Here is an 18,113-nt window from a genome sequence, read left to right as displayed (position 1 = left end):
CCACTCCATATCGCTTCACTCGATTTTCCAGTTTCCCTCCCTATGCCGCTGTCTGTTTCTATTTCTACAATAATGTGGACTCCAGTTTTATAGCTGAAAGCAGATCCACCGGAGACCGGAGCTGCCGTCCAACCTCTGCCCTTAGAAAAAACCGTAAATCCTTCTCTTCTCCGCGCTACTCTTTTTTCTTGGACGAGTATGGAGTCTCCTTCTCTCCTCCCGGTTCCCGGTAACTCTCTAATTTACAATTGATTTCCTCTTCTGTTTCTCATTAATTTTCAAAATCTTTGAATTTGTTGTTCTAATTTACTGGAAAACTGAAAACTCTGTGGCTCATTGGAACTTTTAAGCTCTTTTTTTTATCACTTCTTCTTTTTGGGTTGTGTTTTTATTATTGCTTTGTTTGTTTGCTAAGATAAATGCCCCGCATAGAAGGGAAAAGTAGACTGCTTTTAGGCTTGCTGAAGATTTTTTTTTCTTTTAACGTTTTTGGAAGAGCCCAAAACTGGAAGATAGGTACTGGGTTTGCCAAAAACAAAGATTTAGGTGTGCATGTGATATAGAATTTGTTTGGTCATTTGTCTCAATGAACTAACGATAATGTCTTTTTTTTAAAAGAATCGAAGTTGTAGGTTGTGTGATTAAGTTTTAATTTACTAAAGCATGATGATGATTATTCACAAATTGAAAATTTGTGTTGTGTGTAATGTTTTCAGAGGATTCCAATAAACTATGGAATACAATATGCAATGCCCATTTTGGTATTTCCTGTGGATTTGATTGTGAAGTTGGGTCTTCTAGTTTACAGACCCAATGTAAGAAAAGAAGAATATCTCCAGACAATGATAAATCATGTGGAATTTTAAGGCAGATTGTATCTTCACTACCCATATTGCGCTCAACTGATTACTATATGGAACCTTCCTTGACTTATTTGGCTGCCCGAGAACTTATGGATCCTGGTTATATCTGCCGAGTTCCAGATTTCACTGTTGGGAGATTAGGTTATGGACGTGTCAAGTTTCTTGGCATGACTGATATTAGGTGGTTGGACTTGGATGAGATTGTGAAGTTTCATAGGCATGAAATAGTAGTTTATGAAGATGAAACTGCTAAACCTCCAGTTGGCCAGGGCCTTAACAAGCCTTCTGAAGTGACATTGACTCTACATATAAAATTGTCAGAGTTCCATGACGGGCAGCTTAAAAATTTTGAGGAGAAATTGAGGGGGAGTACAGAGAGACAGGGGGCTTATTTCATTTCGTTTGACCCAGCAATTAGGGAATGGAAGTTTTCAGTTTGCCATTTCAGCAGATTTGGATTGAGTGATGATGATGAGGAAGATATCATAATGGATGATATCGTAGCAGTTGAAGAACCAGCTGAGATGAATGGTGGTGAGACTCTAGAGACAAATGAAAAGACCCAAGTAGAATTAGAACCCACTGGAACTATGCTTTATCATTCTCTTCCAGCACATCTTGGCCTTGATCCGGTAAAGATGAAAGAGATGAGGATGCTGATGTTTCCAGTAGAGGAAGATGTGGAAGTTGGGAGTTTCAATGGCCATTCACTTCAGAAACCATCATCTAGTAAAGAACATGCAAGACATCCTTTACAGAATTCTGCTCAGAAAATGAGTCATAGATCTAGCATTCCTGTTGCAAGGAAAACACCATTGGCTCTGCTTGAGTACAATCCTGGTAGTTTTGATTCTAGTTCCCCTGGAACCATTTTGATGACCCAACAAAATAAGGGCCTGCCTTTAAAGGCAATGAGGGGAGAAGGATTTAGGCTGGACTTGAATCATGAGACACCAATAACTGGAAGCCACTCTCGCAACATAGTTGATGCTGGTTTGTTCATGGGCAGATCATTTCGTGTAGGTTGGGGCCCAAATGGCGTCCTTGTTCACCCTGGTGCTCTTGTTGGATCTAATGGTTCTCAGAGGTTTTTATCTTCTGTAATTAATGTAGAGAAGGTTGCAATTGACAGAGTAATCAAAGATGAAGATAATAATACCAAAAAGGATCTAATTGAGTTTGCTTTTGACTCCCCTTTGAATCTTCACAAAACAATAAATCATGAAACAAAAGAAGTTGAAGTCGGTTTCTTTAAACTTAAGCTCCAAAAAGTTCTTTCTAATCGCTTAACACTGTCAGAGATTTGTCGGAGTTACATAGACATTATTGAAAAGCAGCTGGAGGTTCCAGGGCTTTCATCATCTGCTCGTTTGATTTCGATGCATCAAGTGATGATTTGGGAATTGATAAAAGTTCTTTTTTCTGAAAGGGAAAATAGTGGACAGTCGAAATCAGTGGGTGCTGATAATGAGGAAGACATGATGCAGGATATGAAGGAAGGTTCTTTGGAAATTGACCAGGAATCACTTCCTCTTATCCGAAGAGCAGAGTTCAGTTGTTGGTTACAAGAAAGTGTCTGTCACCGTGTCCAGGAGGAAGTGAGCTCTCTGAATGATTCGAGTTACCTCGAACACATTTTCTCACTCTTGACTGGGCGACAACTGGATGGAGCTGTGGAAATGGCTGTTTCTAAAGGAGATGTTAGACTAGCTTGTTTGTTGAGTCAAGCTGGAGGGTCTACAGTAAACCGTACTGATGTTGCACGACAGCTTGATCTTTGGAGGATCAATGGGCTAGATTTCAAATTCATTGAAAAGGAAAGAATAAGGCTGTATGAGTTGCTTTCCGGTAATGTTCATGATGCATTGAATGATGTTAAAATTGACTGGAAAAGGTTTTTAGGGCTATTGATGTGGTATCGGCTAGCACCTCACACGTCTTTGCCCATTATTTTTCAGACATACCAGCACCTTCTTGATGATGATAAGGCTCCATATCCTCTTCCTATATACATTGATGAAGGACCAGCAGAAGAGGCTGTAAATTTCACAGGGAGACACTTTGATCTCTCATATTATCTTATGCTTCTTCATGCCAATGGAGAGGGTGAATTTGGTTTTCTGAGGACCATGTTTAGTGCCTTCTCTTCAACAAATGACCCACTCGACTACCATATGATTTGGCATCAGCGAGCAGTTTTGGAAGCTGTTGGTGTTTTTTCCTCTAATGATCTTCAAGTTCTTGATATGGGATTTGTTTCACAGCTGTTGTGTATTGGGCAATGTCATTGGGCCATCTATGTGGTCCTTCACATGCCATACCGTGATGATTATCCATATCTCCAAGCTACCCTTATTCGGGAAATTTTGTTTCAGTATTGCGAAACTTGGAGTTCAGATGAATCACAACGCCAATTTATTGAGAACCTTGACATTCCTCTGGCATGGTTGCATGAAGCTATGGTATGCCAATGATTCTTGCGGAGATGATTGTGCTGATATTGTATATTTCAAGCTCTTGTCTGGCTCATGAACTTGCTCATGGATAATCTTATTGGATGTTATGCCTACTTTGATGCAGACATGCATATGCATATGCCACGAGCACTGCATGAAAATAATTCAATAGAAATGTTTAAAGAATGTTCCAATAACATGTGAAACCAAGTGTCTATACATACACAATTCTTCAAGTGCCCTTCTATTTACCTCTCTCGTCCATCCAAATACACCATGTCAAATATGAACGGTGTCCCTTCCAAGGCAGCAAGAAATGTTCCCGTACTATGCTGCACAGCTGCACCTGCTAACTTGTGTGAACATCTGCCATTGCTAGCAGTCCATTTTGCTCTATATTTTTGTCTTAGTGGCTATATACATATGGATGTTTCACATGCTTTTTGTTGCCCATGTGTGCATCCAGGTATACAAGCAAAATAATTTACTAAAGGCCTTCAAAAGCTTTAACTTGATATAATCAAGTGAATCTTCACGCTTACATGCCCTTCCAAATGCTCATAATCACACATGTACGTATTCTTTCAGAAGAGTGAGATACATTTTTTGCCTTGGTGCAGCTGCCAACTTGTGTAAACGCCAGTTATTATTATAAGTTGCACCCAATTAAGTTTTTTGTTATTGCATCAACAAAAATAGCAAAATTATGTTTTCTCATTTTGCATAAAGGCATAAAGGTACAAATTAATTATGAACTTTGTTGTGCCATCATGCATGCTGCAATAGTGCAGAGCATCAATGTTCTTGTCCAATTTTTAAGTTCATAATCTTGAGACTACTTGGAAGTTTATGTAGATGTGCTTTCTTATAATTTTCAGATTGTCATTCACTTATAAGCATCTTGCCTCTTTTATTCATATATTTTATTCTATGGAATGCAGGCAGTTTACTTCAGTTACCGTGGGGATCTCTTGAAGGCCCTTGAACACTATCTTGAATGTGCAAATTGGCAAAAGGCCCATTATATTTTCATAACTTCAGTTTCCCATAAATTGTTTTTATCGGGTAAATAACGTCATATTTTGCATATCATTTTGTCATATCATACTCACGTTGCTGGGAAATCCTGATAGCAATGCTTAACATTGTTATAATGGTGATAAGTTTTTAAGTTGTTTCTTTCTCTTGATCAATTTAATGCAGGCAACCACTCAGAGATATGGAGGCTTGCGACTTCAATGGAGGACCACAAGTCGCAAATTGAAAACTGGGACTTGGGAGCTGGAATTTATATATCTTTTTATCTGATACGGAGTTCATTTCAAGAAAATGATAATACTATGAGTGAACTGGTAAGGAAATGTATTATTAATATTATTGCAACAGAAAATAGCCATGCAGTCCATCCTCTGCATTGTTATCAAGTGTAAGGTTTAAAGTAGTCAATGCTGAGTAAACTGGATTCCCAATTAAGGTTTCACTCCATTATGTTCTGCTGTTGCCTTGGCTCAGAGGCGATAGTTACACCTTATATATGCTGTGTCAAACTCAATATTTTTCCCTCTTTATATAGATCTTTAGAGTAATGCTTCTAAATTGGCTATTTGCTCATGCACACATTTCCTTTTCCTCCCTACTGGATTAGCATATCAGAAATCCTTAACACGGAGCAGAACTGACTTTAGTCTGGTTGAAGATGTCATTGTAATGAAAGTAAAAGACTGAGCATATATGGCTCCAGGTTTTTTTTTTTCAATAGGATTTTGAATATTTTTATGACAGGGTATTGAAAAAGCTTACAAAGCTCAGAATACGTAACCTTGTTCTTCATTTCTCTCTGTTATCAGTGTTAAAGAACATGCAGCATTTTTTGCAGGATTCTCTTGAGAGCAAAAATTCTACCTGTAGAGACTTCCTTGGTCATCTGAATGAGTCTTTGGCTGTTTTTGGTGATCGATTGCCTATTGATGCGAGGTACTTGAGTACTTATTTGGCACCATATTCTCTGTTGTTATGATCGTCAGTTGCTTGTTAGTGCATTTAAACCTGTTCTGTAAAATCATAAATGCTGCCTGTTAAAATGGGCAAAGAAGTTACTTTGTCTTTGGATTTTCCTGGTCAAATATCCAAAGGTGGGTGATGTGCATATGACATCACTAACATGTGGTTTAACTGAAAGGAGATGATGCTTGTGATTTATGTTGATAACAGTTAGAAGACCACTGCCCTCCATAGGTAGTAGTAGTCCCCCCTTCCCCCCCCCCCCCCAAAAAAAAAAAAAAGGAAAGGGGCAAAGGCATGAGCTTCAGTTTGTGAAGGATCAATTATTGTTTGGAAGCAGGAGAAAAATTGGGCCAAAAATAGGGAACCCAATTTGGAGATGATAGCTTTAGCACTCCCCTTTATTGCTGAGGTCTTTCTTGGTCATTAAGATGCTTTAGTTTGTATTGCAGGGTAGCATACTCAAAGATGGCAGAGGAGATTAGTGAATTGCTTCTATCTGACATAAGCGAGGGATCCACACGTGACGCTCAGTTAAGTTGCTTCCACACTGTGTTCGATGCACCAGTTCAAGAAGACCTCCGCTCAAATCATCTGCAGGATGCTGTGTCTCTCTTTACGTTATATCTTTCAGAGATGGCTGCCTAGTCTGTGTGCCTCCTCCTGCTGTAGATACAGTTTCATAATTAATTGCAAAAGCATAGCATTTTCTGTTGTAAACTTTCTCTTGTTACCATTTTAAAAGCTTTTATCAAAAAATTTACCCATAAATTTTATCAAAGAGAGTCTAATGACATTTATAATTTTAAAAAGGGAGATTTAATTTGCAAGTATGGTCATTGTTTATAAGTTGGTCTTTTCTATTCTCAAAAATCTGTTAAAATGTCCGTCTTTTAGCTCATCAGTAAATGGTTCTTTTATCCATTTTTAATCTACTTTTCTGTTTAAATTTTAGGAAAAGGAGAGAGAAATTTTATATTTTATCAATAAAATCTCTAATTCTCCTAATTGAATTCTTATAAAAAAGTTTTTAAAAAGATAAAAGAAGGATATTTTCTAAAAATTTTCCATCTTTCTTTGGATGGACAAGCTTATGATCTTGTTTTCTATCTGATAAAAAAAAGGAGAGAAATATTCGGAAAATAAAAAAAGACTGCTTGCAGGTATCTCTTCGTAGAAATTTGATCCCTTGGATGGATTTTTATAACGTATTTTTTTTTTTTATAACAAAGCTATTTACTCTTCGTTTGTTTTTGAATAAAAAAAAAAATTATTTGCATCCATATTGTATTTATGCTTCTCTAATCAAATGAGAGGTAAAACATAAGGAAAAAATTGTGTTATTTTCTACCCCTATTTTCCTTATTTCAAATTCAAAAGTATTTCCCGAACAAAGCTGTAATAAACCGGCCAATCAAAAAAGAAAAGGGGAAAAAAAGGAGAAGCAGCAAAATTCCCTAGTTTAATTATCATCTCGTTTTTTTCCTTTCGCCGTCTATCTCTAGATATTGGCGCTCCGCATCAACTTTAGAAGAGAGCAACGAAGCTTCCCTTAGCTTGCTCTCTATCTCGAGGTCTCTCTCTCTCTTATTTATTTATTTTTAATTTTTAGCTTATTTTTTGGGATTTTTTGCTTTCGTTTTTACCATATATGCAGATAGATTGGATAGATAGATCCATTTTCTCTGTGTAGAATTCGCTGATTTTCCCTCTAAACACACGCTTTTCCTCTCTCTCTCGCTTTAAATATCAAAATTAAATTATTATTTTGGTTGTTGAAGATGCGTCGCTCTGCAGCCAGGAAAACGGGTCAATCCAATTCCACCGCTCCGATCACTTCTTCAGCTACGGATCTTTTTCGCTCCGGTACCCTCTCTCTCTCTAAAGCTCAGTTTTGGGATGTCTATAAATTTTCATTTCTGTATATGTATATATATTTCATCTATGAATTGTGTTATTTGTTTGATGCACGAGCTGATTTTATCATTATTCATAAGTTTTGCTTTAAGTTTGGAGTTCAAGTGGATTCCCCTCTTTTTTCTTTCTCTTTTTTTTTTTTTTTTTTTATGATGAAAAATAGTTTTTTTTTTTTTTTAAATTATAAATTCTGTAACAAACAGCTATACCCGATGATGTTAATGGTAACATTCCAGTTGTATTAGCGACTAATCTAACTCCATCCGAGTTATTTTACTGCTCGAGCTGAAGCACAAGTGTGGTGGAAACATATGCAAAATTGTTTGTCAACAAAGTGTTTGTTTTGATGTGTTGATCATGCTAAGAGGAACTGGGAAATTAGAAGGGAGCAGCTAATAGTACATAAGAGTGAAAGAGAAAAGAATATGTGCTCTTTTCAGTTGGAACTTGGAAGGTTTTCATGTTTGTTTTAATAGATTTTCCTTTTGGCTCGGAAAAAATGAAAAATTGAACAATCAATTGCAGCATGAAGACAGCACTTATGATTGGGTCTTTAACTTTCCTACACGAGTGTTTGTTAAAGAGGTCCCACTCCCTAATATATTCACTTCACATGCTTAACCATGCTATATAGTTTCTTTGCTGCTTCATTTCGTCTGGTATAAAGTTGACTGCAAATTCTTAACTTTATGAGTTTTTCTCAGCACAGTTGTTGAAAAATTGAACAACTGAAATCTGATTATTGCAGCCAATTTTCAGATTGAACCTTTGAGTTTTGATCTGTCCCTTTTATTAAGGTAACATATAGCTCTTTTTTTTTTCCATTCTTTTTCTTTTCTGTATGTTGGTGATTTCTGGTCTGAAATCCAATGCACTCATGAAACGGTTTGCATTATTAGATCTCCAGGCATACAAACAAGTAACTTGTTCATCTTGGTTCTGCATGAGTTTCATCCATTTTGAGGATTGTGTCTAACTACATGTGGATGGCCAAAAATTGGTTTGTTTATTATTTTACATGCTTTATGCCAGCTTGAAGCAGGAATTTTCTTTGGCTGTTAACAAGGTTCTTGTTTGGCATTTGTGGCCTTTTAGTTCTCTAATTTTAGTTCAAATGCAATCAACAGTCTTTTCGACTGGATTTATTATGAAATTTTAGGGTGGTTGTAACTGAGTAAATCTTTATCTGTTCAGCCTCAAGTAAAGCATCTTCGAAAGAAATGGAGCGAATTGATAACTTATTCTACTCCTATGCAAATAGGTCTTCTGGTTTGATCGAGTAAGTTTCTGTGAAGCATGCAGAGTTCAATTTAGAATGCCTTTTAGCATTTGTTTTCCACTTTTCAGCTGCATCACGTAATACATATGTTGAATATTCCTTTGAAGTTAAAGGGAACGGCATATTGGTTAATTACTTGATAACCTATGCTTTAAAGCTAAATGATGACTTTTTTTTTTCTGGATCAGCAGTTCATTTTCTGTTTGAAAATTCATCTTTTATCTCTGCTTTTGAATGTTAATTTTATTGCTGAAAGGAAAAAAATGAAGTGGAGTTGAAAAACTTGAGTTCTAACTTTTAAAAAAAAAAAAAATAGTTAGAACTATGTGGATGTAGAATAGATAGCCAAAAGGTTTAATAATCCTTATCACCTGCCCCTATTTTGATCTAACCATTATATTGAAGATTGAAGCCAAACAAATTGGGAAAAATATGAAATGGATGGTTGAAACTATATTTTCAGGAGGATTTAGAATCAAACAGAAGATATGAAAGGATGCCTACTGGTGAACTTCTACAAAAGGAATGAATGGAGAAACTCACAGATATTGTGAAAGTATTGAGGATAGAATAGTTGAAAGATTTTCTTGAACCATCTGCCCCATTTTGTATGAAGAATCCTAGAATTCCCATTATCATACTAGAAACTATCCTTTTTTTTATCTTTTTTTTTTCTCCCAACTAATAGAAAGTTAAAATAAACTTATTCTTCTGATTTGAGTGGGTGAACCCCAAATCTATCTATATGCACTATAACTGTCATGTAGTTTCTAAGTTTTTTCTATAACTGCCATGTAGCTTCTTCTAAATTAAAAAAATTGCCATGTGAAGGTCTTATTTTTTAGATTGACATGTAGGATTTCTTAATTAAAGTGTATTAAAAAAATAATAAATTTGGAAAAAAAAAACTATAATGGCCTCAGCCATTTAAAATTCCCATCTCCATTATTGTTTATGGAGCAATTCCGTTTCTCATGGTTTTAGTACTCCCTCCGTCCATAATTTTTATCCACCTTTCTTTTTCTAGTTGTCCCAAAATTATTGTTCATTTTCTTTTTACACTATAATAATATATAAATTGACTATTATAAGTCTATTTAATTTTATTTTATTTTCAAGAAAACATCTCTTGATATTTAATAAAATTTAATGTCTTTAAAATGGATATAATTGAAAAGTTAATAAAAAAAATTCTTAATATATGTGAAAAAGTAAAAGTAAAGTGGACAAAAATTGTGGGACGGAAGGAGTAATTAACTTGCTATGATCTTAAAATATTAAATGAAATTATTATTACCAATTATAATTAAAAATCCTATAATTTTAATATAATTATTTAATTAAATTATTAATTTCTTCAAAATTAATAAAGTAAAAACTAATCAATAAAAATTAATAATCTTATAAACTAAATTTTCTTAAAATAACTTAATTTAAATTTATAAATTAATTAATTTAATTGAATAATTTCCAGCCCTTCAATAAGCTTTTCACTAGATGCAATTTAGATTTAATTGTAGTTAGCTAATTGAGTTGTGACTAATTTTGTTCTAATAGTTATGTAATTGTAATTATGATAAAATAGTAACTTTTTTTTTAAATGATATTTTTTTCATAATTGTAATCAGGATAAATATAGTATTGTATTAGCCTTTCTTTTAATTTTAATTATGACTCGTATTTTATTTATGGGAATACTTTAAGTTAGTAATATCATCGTGAATCGCTAAGAATCCTACTCAATTACTTCAAACAATTACTCTATATACTTTATAGTTAAAGCATTAATTTTTAGAGAAATAGAGAAAATTAATGTTAGAATAATTTTTTTAAAATTTAATAGCATAATAATAATTGTGGTAACCTTCATGAATATTAATATTTAAAGAATAATGTAATTGTGGCGAACTACATTTATTGTAAACTTGTTTTGGTGTATCTAAGACCATTTATTTCTATGTGCATATGGTTAAATTGTAACATTTCAAAATATAAACCGACTAATTATTATATTTATTAAATAAAAATAATAGTTTTTATTTTAAAATTAATTAGATATTAATTAAATTAGTGTTAAATTATAATTTATCATACATTTAAAAGCACATAATAAAGCACCTACAACGCCGTAACTTATAAGTAATAGTTTAAAAGACCACCATCAAGTTTAGTGAATAAAATAATTTTACTATATTATGAACATAGAAATATTAATATATAGAATCAATAAGATATTTTTAATTGATTATGCTACAAATTAATGGAAGATTAATAAGAGAAAATTCTTTAAATTAAAATGAAGAGAAAAAGTCCTAAATAAAAATTAATATAATAGTAATAATTTATAAATTCAAGTAAAAAAATAAAAATAAAATATCAATCTTTAAAATAAAAGAATATATGTTATTACGTGCATAGCATGGGAATTCGGCTAATAATAAATAATTGTTGGTTGGACTGACATAATGACGTGAGTAGAGTTGCTATCTACCATGAGAATGTGATAGTGGTCCACCAACTAGGGATCTATAGGAATGGTATCACTGAAAAGATAAGAAATGCTATGCAACTCTTCAGTAGTAATTAAATTTGTAGTCATTCTTAAGGTATGTCGTGCTGGCTAAGTAGCTGACTATCTGTATTTGAAATTTGTTCGAATTTAGTTATATATATATAGATATCATAAAGGCATGGTTTAAGGTTTGTAAATGGAATTCTGATGTTATTAATCCTATCCTTTAAACAGCCCAGAAGGAATTGAAAACCTATGTTCAGATATGGAGGTGGATCACACTGATGTAAGGATCTTGATGCTAGCTTGGTAAGTTGAATCGAAGACATCAGACAGTGAACTACTTATTAACTTCTAGTGTGATTCATATGTCCTGTAACTGATGGATTATCTAAATGTTAGGAAAATGAAAGCTGAAAAGCAGGGATACTTTACGCTGGTAAGGAACATCACTGACATCTGCATTCATCTCTACAGCATTATATGTATATATACACACTTAATCTGTATCTGCTTATATTTTGATTTCTCAGTTCAATTAACCACTTATTGCTTGATGGAGCATATTGACTGTCTTCTATTTTTAATTCAACCAACAGTTCATGGCACATATACTCACATCTAATGTTAATACATATATGCATAATATATGCAATCTATCAATGTTCCATCATGCAGAGCATGTCCATTGTTTACTTGGTAAGTAAAGAAGTAGCTCATGCATTTATCCTTCTCTCTCTCTTTCTTTCTCTCTCTCCCTCTCTACTTTTATTGTTTGATAGGAGGAGTGGCGAAGAGGTCTTAAAGCGCTGAGGGCTGACACTGTAAATAAATTAAAGAAGGCCCTCCCAGAGTTAGAGAAAGAGGTATACTATGACTTCCCCTATGACTTTCCCCCTTTGGAACTCACTTCAGTTTTTTGACATGTTTCATTTATGTTTATCTATATATACTGTGAATGAGTTAATAAAAGCTGGTGTGTTCTTATCTTCAAAAGGTGAAGAGGCCATCAAACTTTGTGGATTTCTATGCCTATTCATTCCGGTATTGCTTAACAGGTAGTGTGTTTTAGGCATTTAGAAACATAATGTAATCTGTGTTCCAGCCTTTATCTCTGTTCCTTTCAATTCTTTTAAACTATTATTTCTTGTTTGTTCCGACCCAAATTTATGTTCTTCACTCAGAGGAGAAACAGAAGAGTATAGACATAGAGAGCATCTGCCAGTTACTGGATCTTGTTTTAGGATCTCACTTCCGAGCCCAAGTTGATTATTTCATTGAGTACCTAAAGGTGAGTTGTCTTCCAAGTTTGATGCTGTACATACTTTTAACTATCAGTTGATACCATGCCATCTCTTATTATTCTTTATCTATTTTAATTTTGAGGACTGTAAAGGTCTGACAATTTCAGATACTCTATTGTCAATTAGCTTACCCGGTGAAGGCGCCCTGTGTCTGCTGTCCATGTTTTCTATGGCCAATTTTGATATGTCAAATGTTTTGCTTTTTTGGAGTTCTGTAGTTTGATGTGCTAGGTGATCTAGACAACTTAATGGGCTGAATAAAGATTGACAAACCATTTATATTTCTGTGAATTTTCTTTCTTTATGATGCCCTACTTCAATTTAAAATGATAATTATTTCGTCATGCTTTTTCATGAATGCAGATTCAGAGTGATTACAAGGTCATAAACATGGATCAATGGATGGGCTTTTATCATTTTTGCACCGAGGTACTTTCTATTATTTACTTGATTGTTTTAATTTCTTCATCACAGAGGAGATTGAAGAGAACGATTTTTATGGTGTACATACAATTGCTATTCAAGTGTTCATCGCCTTTTGCTTTCGCATAGCAGCCGCATCCTATAGCAATCTTGGCTTCTTACCCTGATCTTATCATTGCCTTTGTTGACACACTTTCTTGTGACAGATAAGCTTTCCAGATCTCAGTAATTATGATCCAGCACTTGCATGGCCTTTGATCCTGGATAATTTTGTAGAATGGATGCAAGAGAAAAGGACTTAAAACCTACTATCCTTAGGTCTACTCAAATCCTCTACTGTAAAACCATCGTTTTTATTGAAGTAGGTACTACAGAAATCCCATTTAATGTTTTCCAATTTGTATTCATTTTTTACGCCTTTTCACCTGTAATTTGTTGTTTAACAAAAATGTGATCTGCTTGCAGGACTGTTGAAACTACACACATAAAAAAAACTCCAGCAGCATGTTTTATTTTCCCATGTTAAATTTAATTTTCTCCTTTTACAAACATTAAACTCTTTCAGAGAGTGGAAATTTCTTACCTTGACATTGTTGTTGCAGCTTTCATCATTGATGCTATAATTACTCTCCACAAATGTCATTGATTTACTATGAGAGTGGAAATTGTTGATGCAGCTTTCCTCATTGATATTATGATTACTCGCCAAGTGAACTAGCTACTAGAGTGAATTTGAGCTGATTTTGGGTTGAGTTGGCTATGATTTTGGGTTGATTTTATGTGGAGTGGGCCATCTTAAATAGCCTGGGATTGTGGTTGAGTACTTTCTCTATATCATTGAAGAATATACGTGCCCGGAAATTTTTATTTTTAAAATTATTATTTTTGTGCAATAAATATTAAAAATATGGTATATAAATTTAGAAAAATATTAAAACATATGAAATGTAAATCTTAAGAATGATGATAGATATTTGGAATGATTTTTGGGTTTTTTTAATATTAAAATTAGTAGTTTTATTTTTACTAGAAATTTTTCTTTGTTCAGATTATTATTATTATTATTGTATAGAAATTAAAAAGTCATTCTTTTTTAAAATATATTAAAACGTTTTAAAAATTTATTAATTAATTTTTCAATTAATTTTAACAGTTATCTTTATTACTGCCGGCCCTTAGCAGCTTAAAGACTTCAAAGGACATCATTTTAGGAAAGAAATTAAAGAAAACTAAACAAAACCCCATGGAAGGGATACTCCAACTCTATTGAAGGAGATTAAGACAAAAGAAAAGTGGTTGTAAGAGAGAGTCTGGATAATGAAAAGGAGAAATGTGTGTTTTAAGTTGAAGGTTTTGGGAGGAGAGATGTTCATAATTGTAAGATAAGAAGCTTAACTAACAACATAAATCAAATTTTTAATTCTGCTATCCATTTTATGTTTTGTTTTAGATATTTGCGAAGAAATTTATATGGATAAGATATTTTTATATTTTGGTATTATAATAAAATAAAAGGAGATTTATAATTTAGTTTTTGGTATTACCATTATTAACAAGTCAATTCATCCATTTTCAAAATCATGTCATTATTTTTTCCCTCCGTCAACAATATAGTCTTTCTATCTAGTTTTACCGTTAAAAATATAATAAAATACTAAATTACCCATTTTTTTCATCTCTTTCTTCATTGATTCTTCCTCTTCTTCTTCTTTGGTTCTTCTTTTTCTTTGATTTTTTATTTATTTTTCTTTTTATTCTTCTTTTATAAGGAGGAGGAGATTCTTTTTCTTCTTCTTTGATTTTTTTTTATTTTTCCTTTTATTCTTTTTTTTTTTGAGGCGGAGAAGAATATTCTTCTTTTTCTTCTTTTTCTTTTTCTTCTTCTCTTTCGTCGTCATCATCTTCTTTTTCTTCTTTTTTAAGTAGGACGAGAAGGAGAAGAGACTATTACGTTGACAAAAAAAAAATAATAAAGACATTTTAATAGATATAAGAAAAAATTAGGATATTTTAATAGATATAAGAAAAGATAAGAATATTTTAATAGATTTCTGAAAATATAGAAATTAATTTGTTAATAATAACAATATCCAATAACTAAATAAGGGTTTTTATTTTAGGGTAAAATTAAATTTTAAAAATTTTCTCTCTCATCTTTTATCTATTTTTAACGAAAAAAAGGATTGGAAGATTATTTCGTTCACAGAAAGAAAAAATAAGAACGTTTTAATAAGTTTTTAAAAATGTAGGGACTAACTTATTAATAATTGTAATATTCAAGGATTAAATTATAAATTTTTTTAAAATAAAATAAAATGTATTTTATTTCATTCTGCTTGTTTAACAAAGGAAAGTTTTTTTTTAAAAAAAATGAAAAATGAAAACTAATACTAAAAATAAAAAAAAAATCATACTAAACATTTCTAATTCAATTTTTATTGTTATATTTATTTGAAAATGTTGAATAATGAATGAATTTAGATATTGAAAAGTACTTTATACATAAAAAAATTTTAACGATTAACTATTTTGCACCCGAAAAGAGAGAGAAAAGAAGAGAGAAAGAATTAAAGAGTTGGTAATTGATAGAGACCTTGTTTTGACATTTGTTTTTACTTTTTTAATAATTTTTTACATTTTCTTTTAAACTTTGAAAGAAAACAAGTATGCACCAACTTAAGAAATATGAAGCATATTAAATCTCAAAAAAAAAAAAAAAAAAAAAAAACCTTCATTAAAATAATATGAGAAGCTATTCCCTTCTTTATGCTGTGGAACCATTTGAGACTAAAAGTAAAAATGGTGGACAGTGAGGCATCTTATTATTCAATTCCATAGCAAGAGAAACCAAAGAATAAAGCACATTTTCTCTGCTTTCTCCTCCTTTTCTTTTCTTTTCTTTTCTTTTCTTTTCTTTTTTTACCTTTTCCTTCCCGACTTTGCAAGATTTGAAAAGTTCTAAATCTGAAACATTTAAAAGGTAAAATTAAAGAAAACTACTGGGATATGGGATTAATGTGTATACACATGTTTGTGCTGCTTGCCTGCATAACTCAGGAAAATGTTAGCAAAATAATATCCCAAGAAAATGGTGAACCCAACAAAGAAAAATTAAAGAAATTATAAATATTTTTTTTTTCCCTCTTCATTTACTTGGAAAATTTCAATAAACAGAAAGAAAAAGGAAAATCAAATCTTCAAATTTTTTTATCATGAAGGTGATAAAGAAAGCAAAGGAGAAGATGGTGGAAGAGCGCGTCTGCTTCTACTTCTACCTCGGATTTGATTTGCAGAAGGAGATGATGAAGAAGAAGAAGAAGACGAAGAAGAAGAAGAAATAGAAGCTGATGCAAATCTGTTAGATCCACTTGTTAATTTTTCATTCTCTGTTTCATCAACTTTCTCTTCCATTTTCAGATGCCTAACTTTAGTTGAATTTACATTTGCAGGAAGAACACAATTGCACAGAAAACCTGAAAAAAAAAATACAGAAAGTAAAAAATAAAACCCATGAACCCATTTGTGTTTAGATGAATCAATTGCATTTAGAAGAATAAGGAGATCAATCTCTCACCAATTCTTGCAAGGCGATTGACCCAGCTGGGGATTGGATTGCCAGTGAGTCTAACGCAAGCATCATTGCAGAAATGGTTGCAGTTCTTGGTGATCAAATTATAAGCATTTCCTCTGTATTCTTCTGCAAGTTCCTCCATTACAGCCCTTACCTCTTCAGGCCCCATTTCTGTTTTTCCAATCAAAATTGTCTTTCTATATGTAAATCCATCGCACTGTTTTGGTTCTCCTTCGAAAATTCCTGTTGTTGGATACTCGTGAGCCCCAAATGCATACTCAACGCCATGAACTGCATATTCATTATCCAAAAGAAATGCTAAGAAAGAAAAGGAAAAAGAGAGAAACAGCATTGTATACAGTTCTCTGAAAGATTTTGTGTTTCCAGAGCGAAGAATCTGATTCTGCTAAAAGTTTCAATGCAGTTTTAATGTCTCATGAACCCCAGAACAGGATTTTTTTTTTTTTTCAAAAGAAAGAAAGAAAGAAACATCTGAATCCAAAATTTTTTCTCTTTTTCTTGCACATTCCCATTAACCAAACAATAAGTTAGCTCCATCAACATCCAAGAACAGATCTAACTAGCAGTCAATAAACACAAAAAGAATCCAAAAATATATTAACAAAAGGAGAAAGCTCAAGAACCTTGAACGCCAGAATGATAAACTCCAAGGCCAAGCCAGTAAGCGTAGCCATTGATGGAAGTGAGATCATAAACATTGAGGTGCACAGGCACAGATCCTCCATTATCATCAACAGAACTGAAATTCTTTCTACACAACATTTTGTGTTTGCGTTGTTGTGTATGAGATTAGGCCTCGGCAGCCAACCTTATAGAAGAAAATGCATAATATGATTGCTGTGTCGTTTTCGACTGCTATCAAAAGCTAACTCACTCACTCACTCTCTACAAGCAAATTACACAATACTTAAAAAGTTTCTGCCTTTTTGATTTCTGCTTAAATAATTGTTGATTTTTTTTTTCTTTAAAGTACCTTAAAATCTGGTTAAAAGGAATGAGAATCTTCACTTTAGGACAACTCCAGCGGTCGATAGATGTTTCAAGGTTAGAATATGGAGGGATATGCTATTATGTTATGATATGATATGGGATTAATGTGTGTTTTTCTTTTTTGTAAAAAAAAAAAGAAAAGAAAAAGAATATTATCATATGATTAGGTGCACAGAATTAAAGTGGGACCCAATTAGATGTTGCTGATTTTTGGTATAATCATGGTTAACTTGATCACCACACATATCAATAGGCAGGGAGGATTATAAATTATTCTTTTTCTTTAATTTTTTTTTTTAAAAAAAAAAGCCTTCCAATTGTATGGTTCTATCAAAGTCAACTGGGTTAAGAATGACGTTACAACACATCTAGATTTCAAAAATACTTGTTTAATATTATTTTATACATAATGTTAAAACAATAAATTAATATATTTAAAAATCAAGATGATATATAATATAACAAAATTTGGATGCTGTATTGCTTGTTTGAATGGTAGATTTTGGCATAAGTAGTTGCCATATTTAATCGCAGTAAAGTGTAAGTTTTACAAAAAAATTATTTTTTTTTATATATTTAATATTTAAAACTCATTAACTCCATTAATCCGCAAATTTGTACGAAACAAACAAAACATTTTCAAAGATCTCATATTTCAAATTTAAACTCGATATCTCTAATCCAGAGAAAAGAGACTAATGATATTTGATTTTTAGAGAGATTAATTTTATTAGATTATATTTAGCAATTATTTTTAAAATAGTATTTAATATTTT

General features: G+C 32.5%; 3 protein-coding genes across 9 annotated transcripts; 2 read left to right on the top strand and 1 right to left on the bottom strand.

Moving 5' to 3' along the window:
• Window positions 1-6,153, top strand: LOC110613817 (nuclear pore complex protein NUP96). Its single transcript, XM_021755153.2, has 6 exons — window positions 1-229; window positions 717-3,325; window positions 4,261-4,384; window positions 4,523-4,671; window positions 5,196-5,293; window positions 5,773-6,153. The coding sequence occupies exons 1-6, from the start codon at window positions 199-201 to the stop codon at window positions 5,966-5,968; spliced, it is 3,207 nt and encodes a 1,068-aa protein (XP_021610845.1). The 5' UTR covers window positions 1-198; the 3' UTR covers window positions 5,969-6,153.
• Window positions 6,154-6,257: 104 nt separating this feature from the next.
• On the top strand, window positions 6,258-13,631 carry LOC110613818 (DCN1-like protein 4). 6 transcript variants are annotated; one of them, XM_043955540.1, is made up of 12 exons: window positions 6,258-6,894; window positions 7,102-7,186; window positions 7,986-8,034; window positions 8,432-8,516; window positions 11,263-11,337; window positions 11,431-11,467; window positions 11,811-11,894; window positions 12,026-12,086; window positions 12,213-12,319; window positions 12,696-12,761; window positions 12,962-13,116; window positions 13,221-13,631. In XM_043955540.1, exons 4-11 carry the CDS (start codon window positions 8,458-8,460, stop codon window positions 13,055-13,057), a joined length of 585 nt encoding a protein of 194 aa, XP_043811475.1. In that variant the 5' UTR covers window positions 6,258-6,894; window positions 7,102-7,186; window positions 7,986-8,034; window positions 8,432-8,457; the 3' UTR covers window positions 13,058-13,116; window positions 13,221-13,631. The 6 variants fall into 6 exon arrangements, with proteins under 6 accessions (XP_043811475.1, XP_043811476.1, XP_021610846.1 ...); XM_043955541.1 differs by lacking the exon at window positions 7,986-8,034 and having other exon boundaries at window positions 7,118-7,186; XM_021755154.2 differs by lacking the exon at window positions 7,986-8,034.
• A 2,236-nt stretch (window positions 13,632-15,867) lies between these two features.
• Window positions 15,868-17,378, bottom strand: LOC110614005 (deSI-like protein At4g17486). Of its 2 annotated transcripts, none has more exons than XM_021755448.2 (3): window positions 16,971-17,378; window positions 16,330-16,617; window positions 15,868-16,228 (listed from the first exon to the last, which is right to left on the bottom strand). In XM_021755448.2, exons 1-3 carry the CDS (start codon window positions 17,107-17,109, stop codon window positions 15,966-15,968), a joined length of 690 nt encoding a protein of 229 aa, XP_021611140.1. In that variant the 5' UTR covers window positions 17,110-17,378; the 3' UTR covers window positions 15,868-15,965. The 2 variants fall into 2 exon arrangements, with proteins under 2 accessions (XP_021611140.1, XP_021611141.1); XM_021755449.2 differs by having other exon boundaries at window positions 16,330-16,569.
• Between the last annotated feature and the right edge of the window lie 735 nt (window positions 17,379-18,113).

Source organism: Manihot esculenta, chromosome 4, assembly GCF_001659605.2.
Source record: "Manihot esculenta cultivar AM560-2 chromosome 4, M.esculenta_v8, whole genome shotgun sequence".
In the NCBI taxonomy this organism is placed as follows: domain Eukaryota; kingdom Viridiplantae; phylum Streptophyta; class Magnoliopsida; order Malpighiales; family Euphorbiaceae; genus Manihot; species Manihot esculenta.
Note: the sequence above shows the minus strand (reverse complement) of the source record. Positions and strands in the feature narration are given on the sequence as shown.

What these genes read in the sequence shown, in the direction of transcription:
- LOC110613817 (XM_021755153.2), top strand. Translation starts at nt 199, where the DNA reads ATGGAGTCTCCTTCTCTCCTCCCGGTTCCCG. An exon ending in CATGGTTGCATGAAGCTATG is followed by an intron (nt 3,326 to 4,260) that starts GTATGCCAATGA and finishes TATGGAATGCAG; the next exon opens with GCAGTTTACTTCAGTTACCG. An exon ending in CGATTGCCTATTGATGCGAG is followed by an intron (nt 5,294 to 5,772) that starts GTACTTGAGTAC and finishes TTTGTATTGCAG; the next exon opens with GGTAGCATACTCAAAGATGG.
- LOC110613818 (XM_021755154.2), top strand. Translation starts at nt 7,102, where the DNA reads ATGCGTCGCTCTGCAGCCAGGAAAACGGGTCAATCCAATTCCACCGCT. An exon ending in TACGGATCTTTTTCGCTCCG is followed by an intron (nt 7,187 to 8,431) that starts GTACCCTCTCTC and finishes TTATCTGTTCAG; the next exon opens with CCTCAAGTAAAGCATCTTCG. An exon ending in ATTCCGGTATTGCTTAACAG is followed by an intron (nt 12,087 to 12,212) that starts GTAGTGTGTTTT and finishes TTCTTCACTCAG; the next exon opens with AGGAGAAACAGAAGAGTATA.
- LOC110614005 (XM_021755448.2), bottom strand. Translation starts at nt 17,109, where the DNA reads ATGTTGTGTAGAAAGAATTTCAGTTCTGTTGATGATAATGGAGGATCT. An exon ending in TTATCATTCTGGCGTTCAAG is followed by an intron (nt 16,618 to 16,970) that starts GTTCTTGAGCTT and finishes ATGAATATGCAG; the next exon opens with TTCATGGCGTTGAGTATGCA. An exon ending in CAATCGCCTTGCAAGAATTG is followed by an intron (nt 16,229 to 16,329) that starts GTGAGAGATTGA and finishes TTTTTTTTTCAG; the next exon opens with GTTTTCTGTGCAATTGTGTT.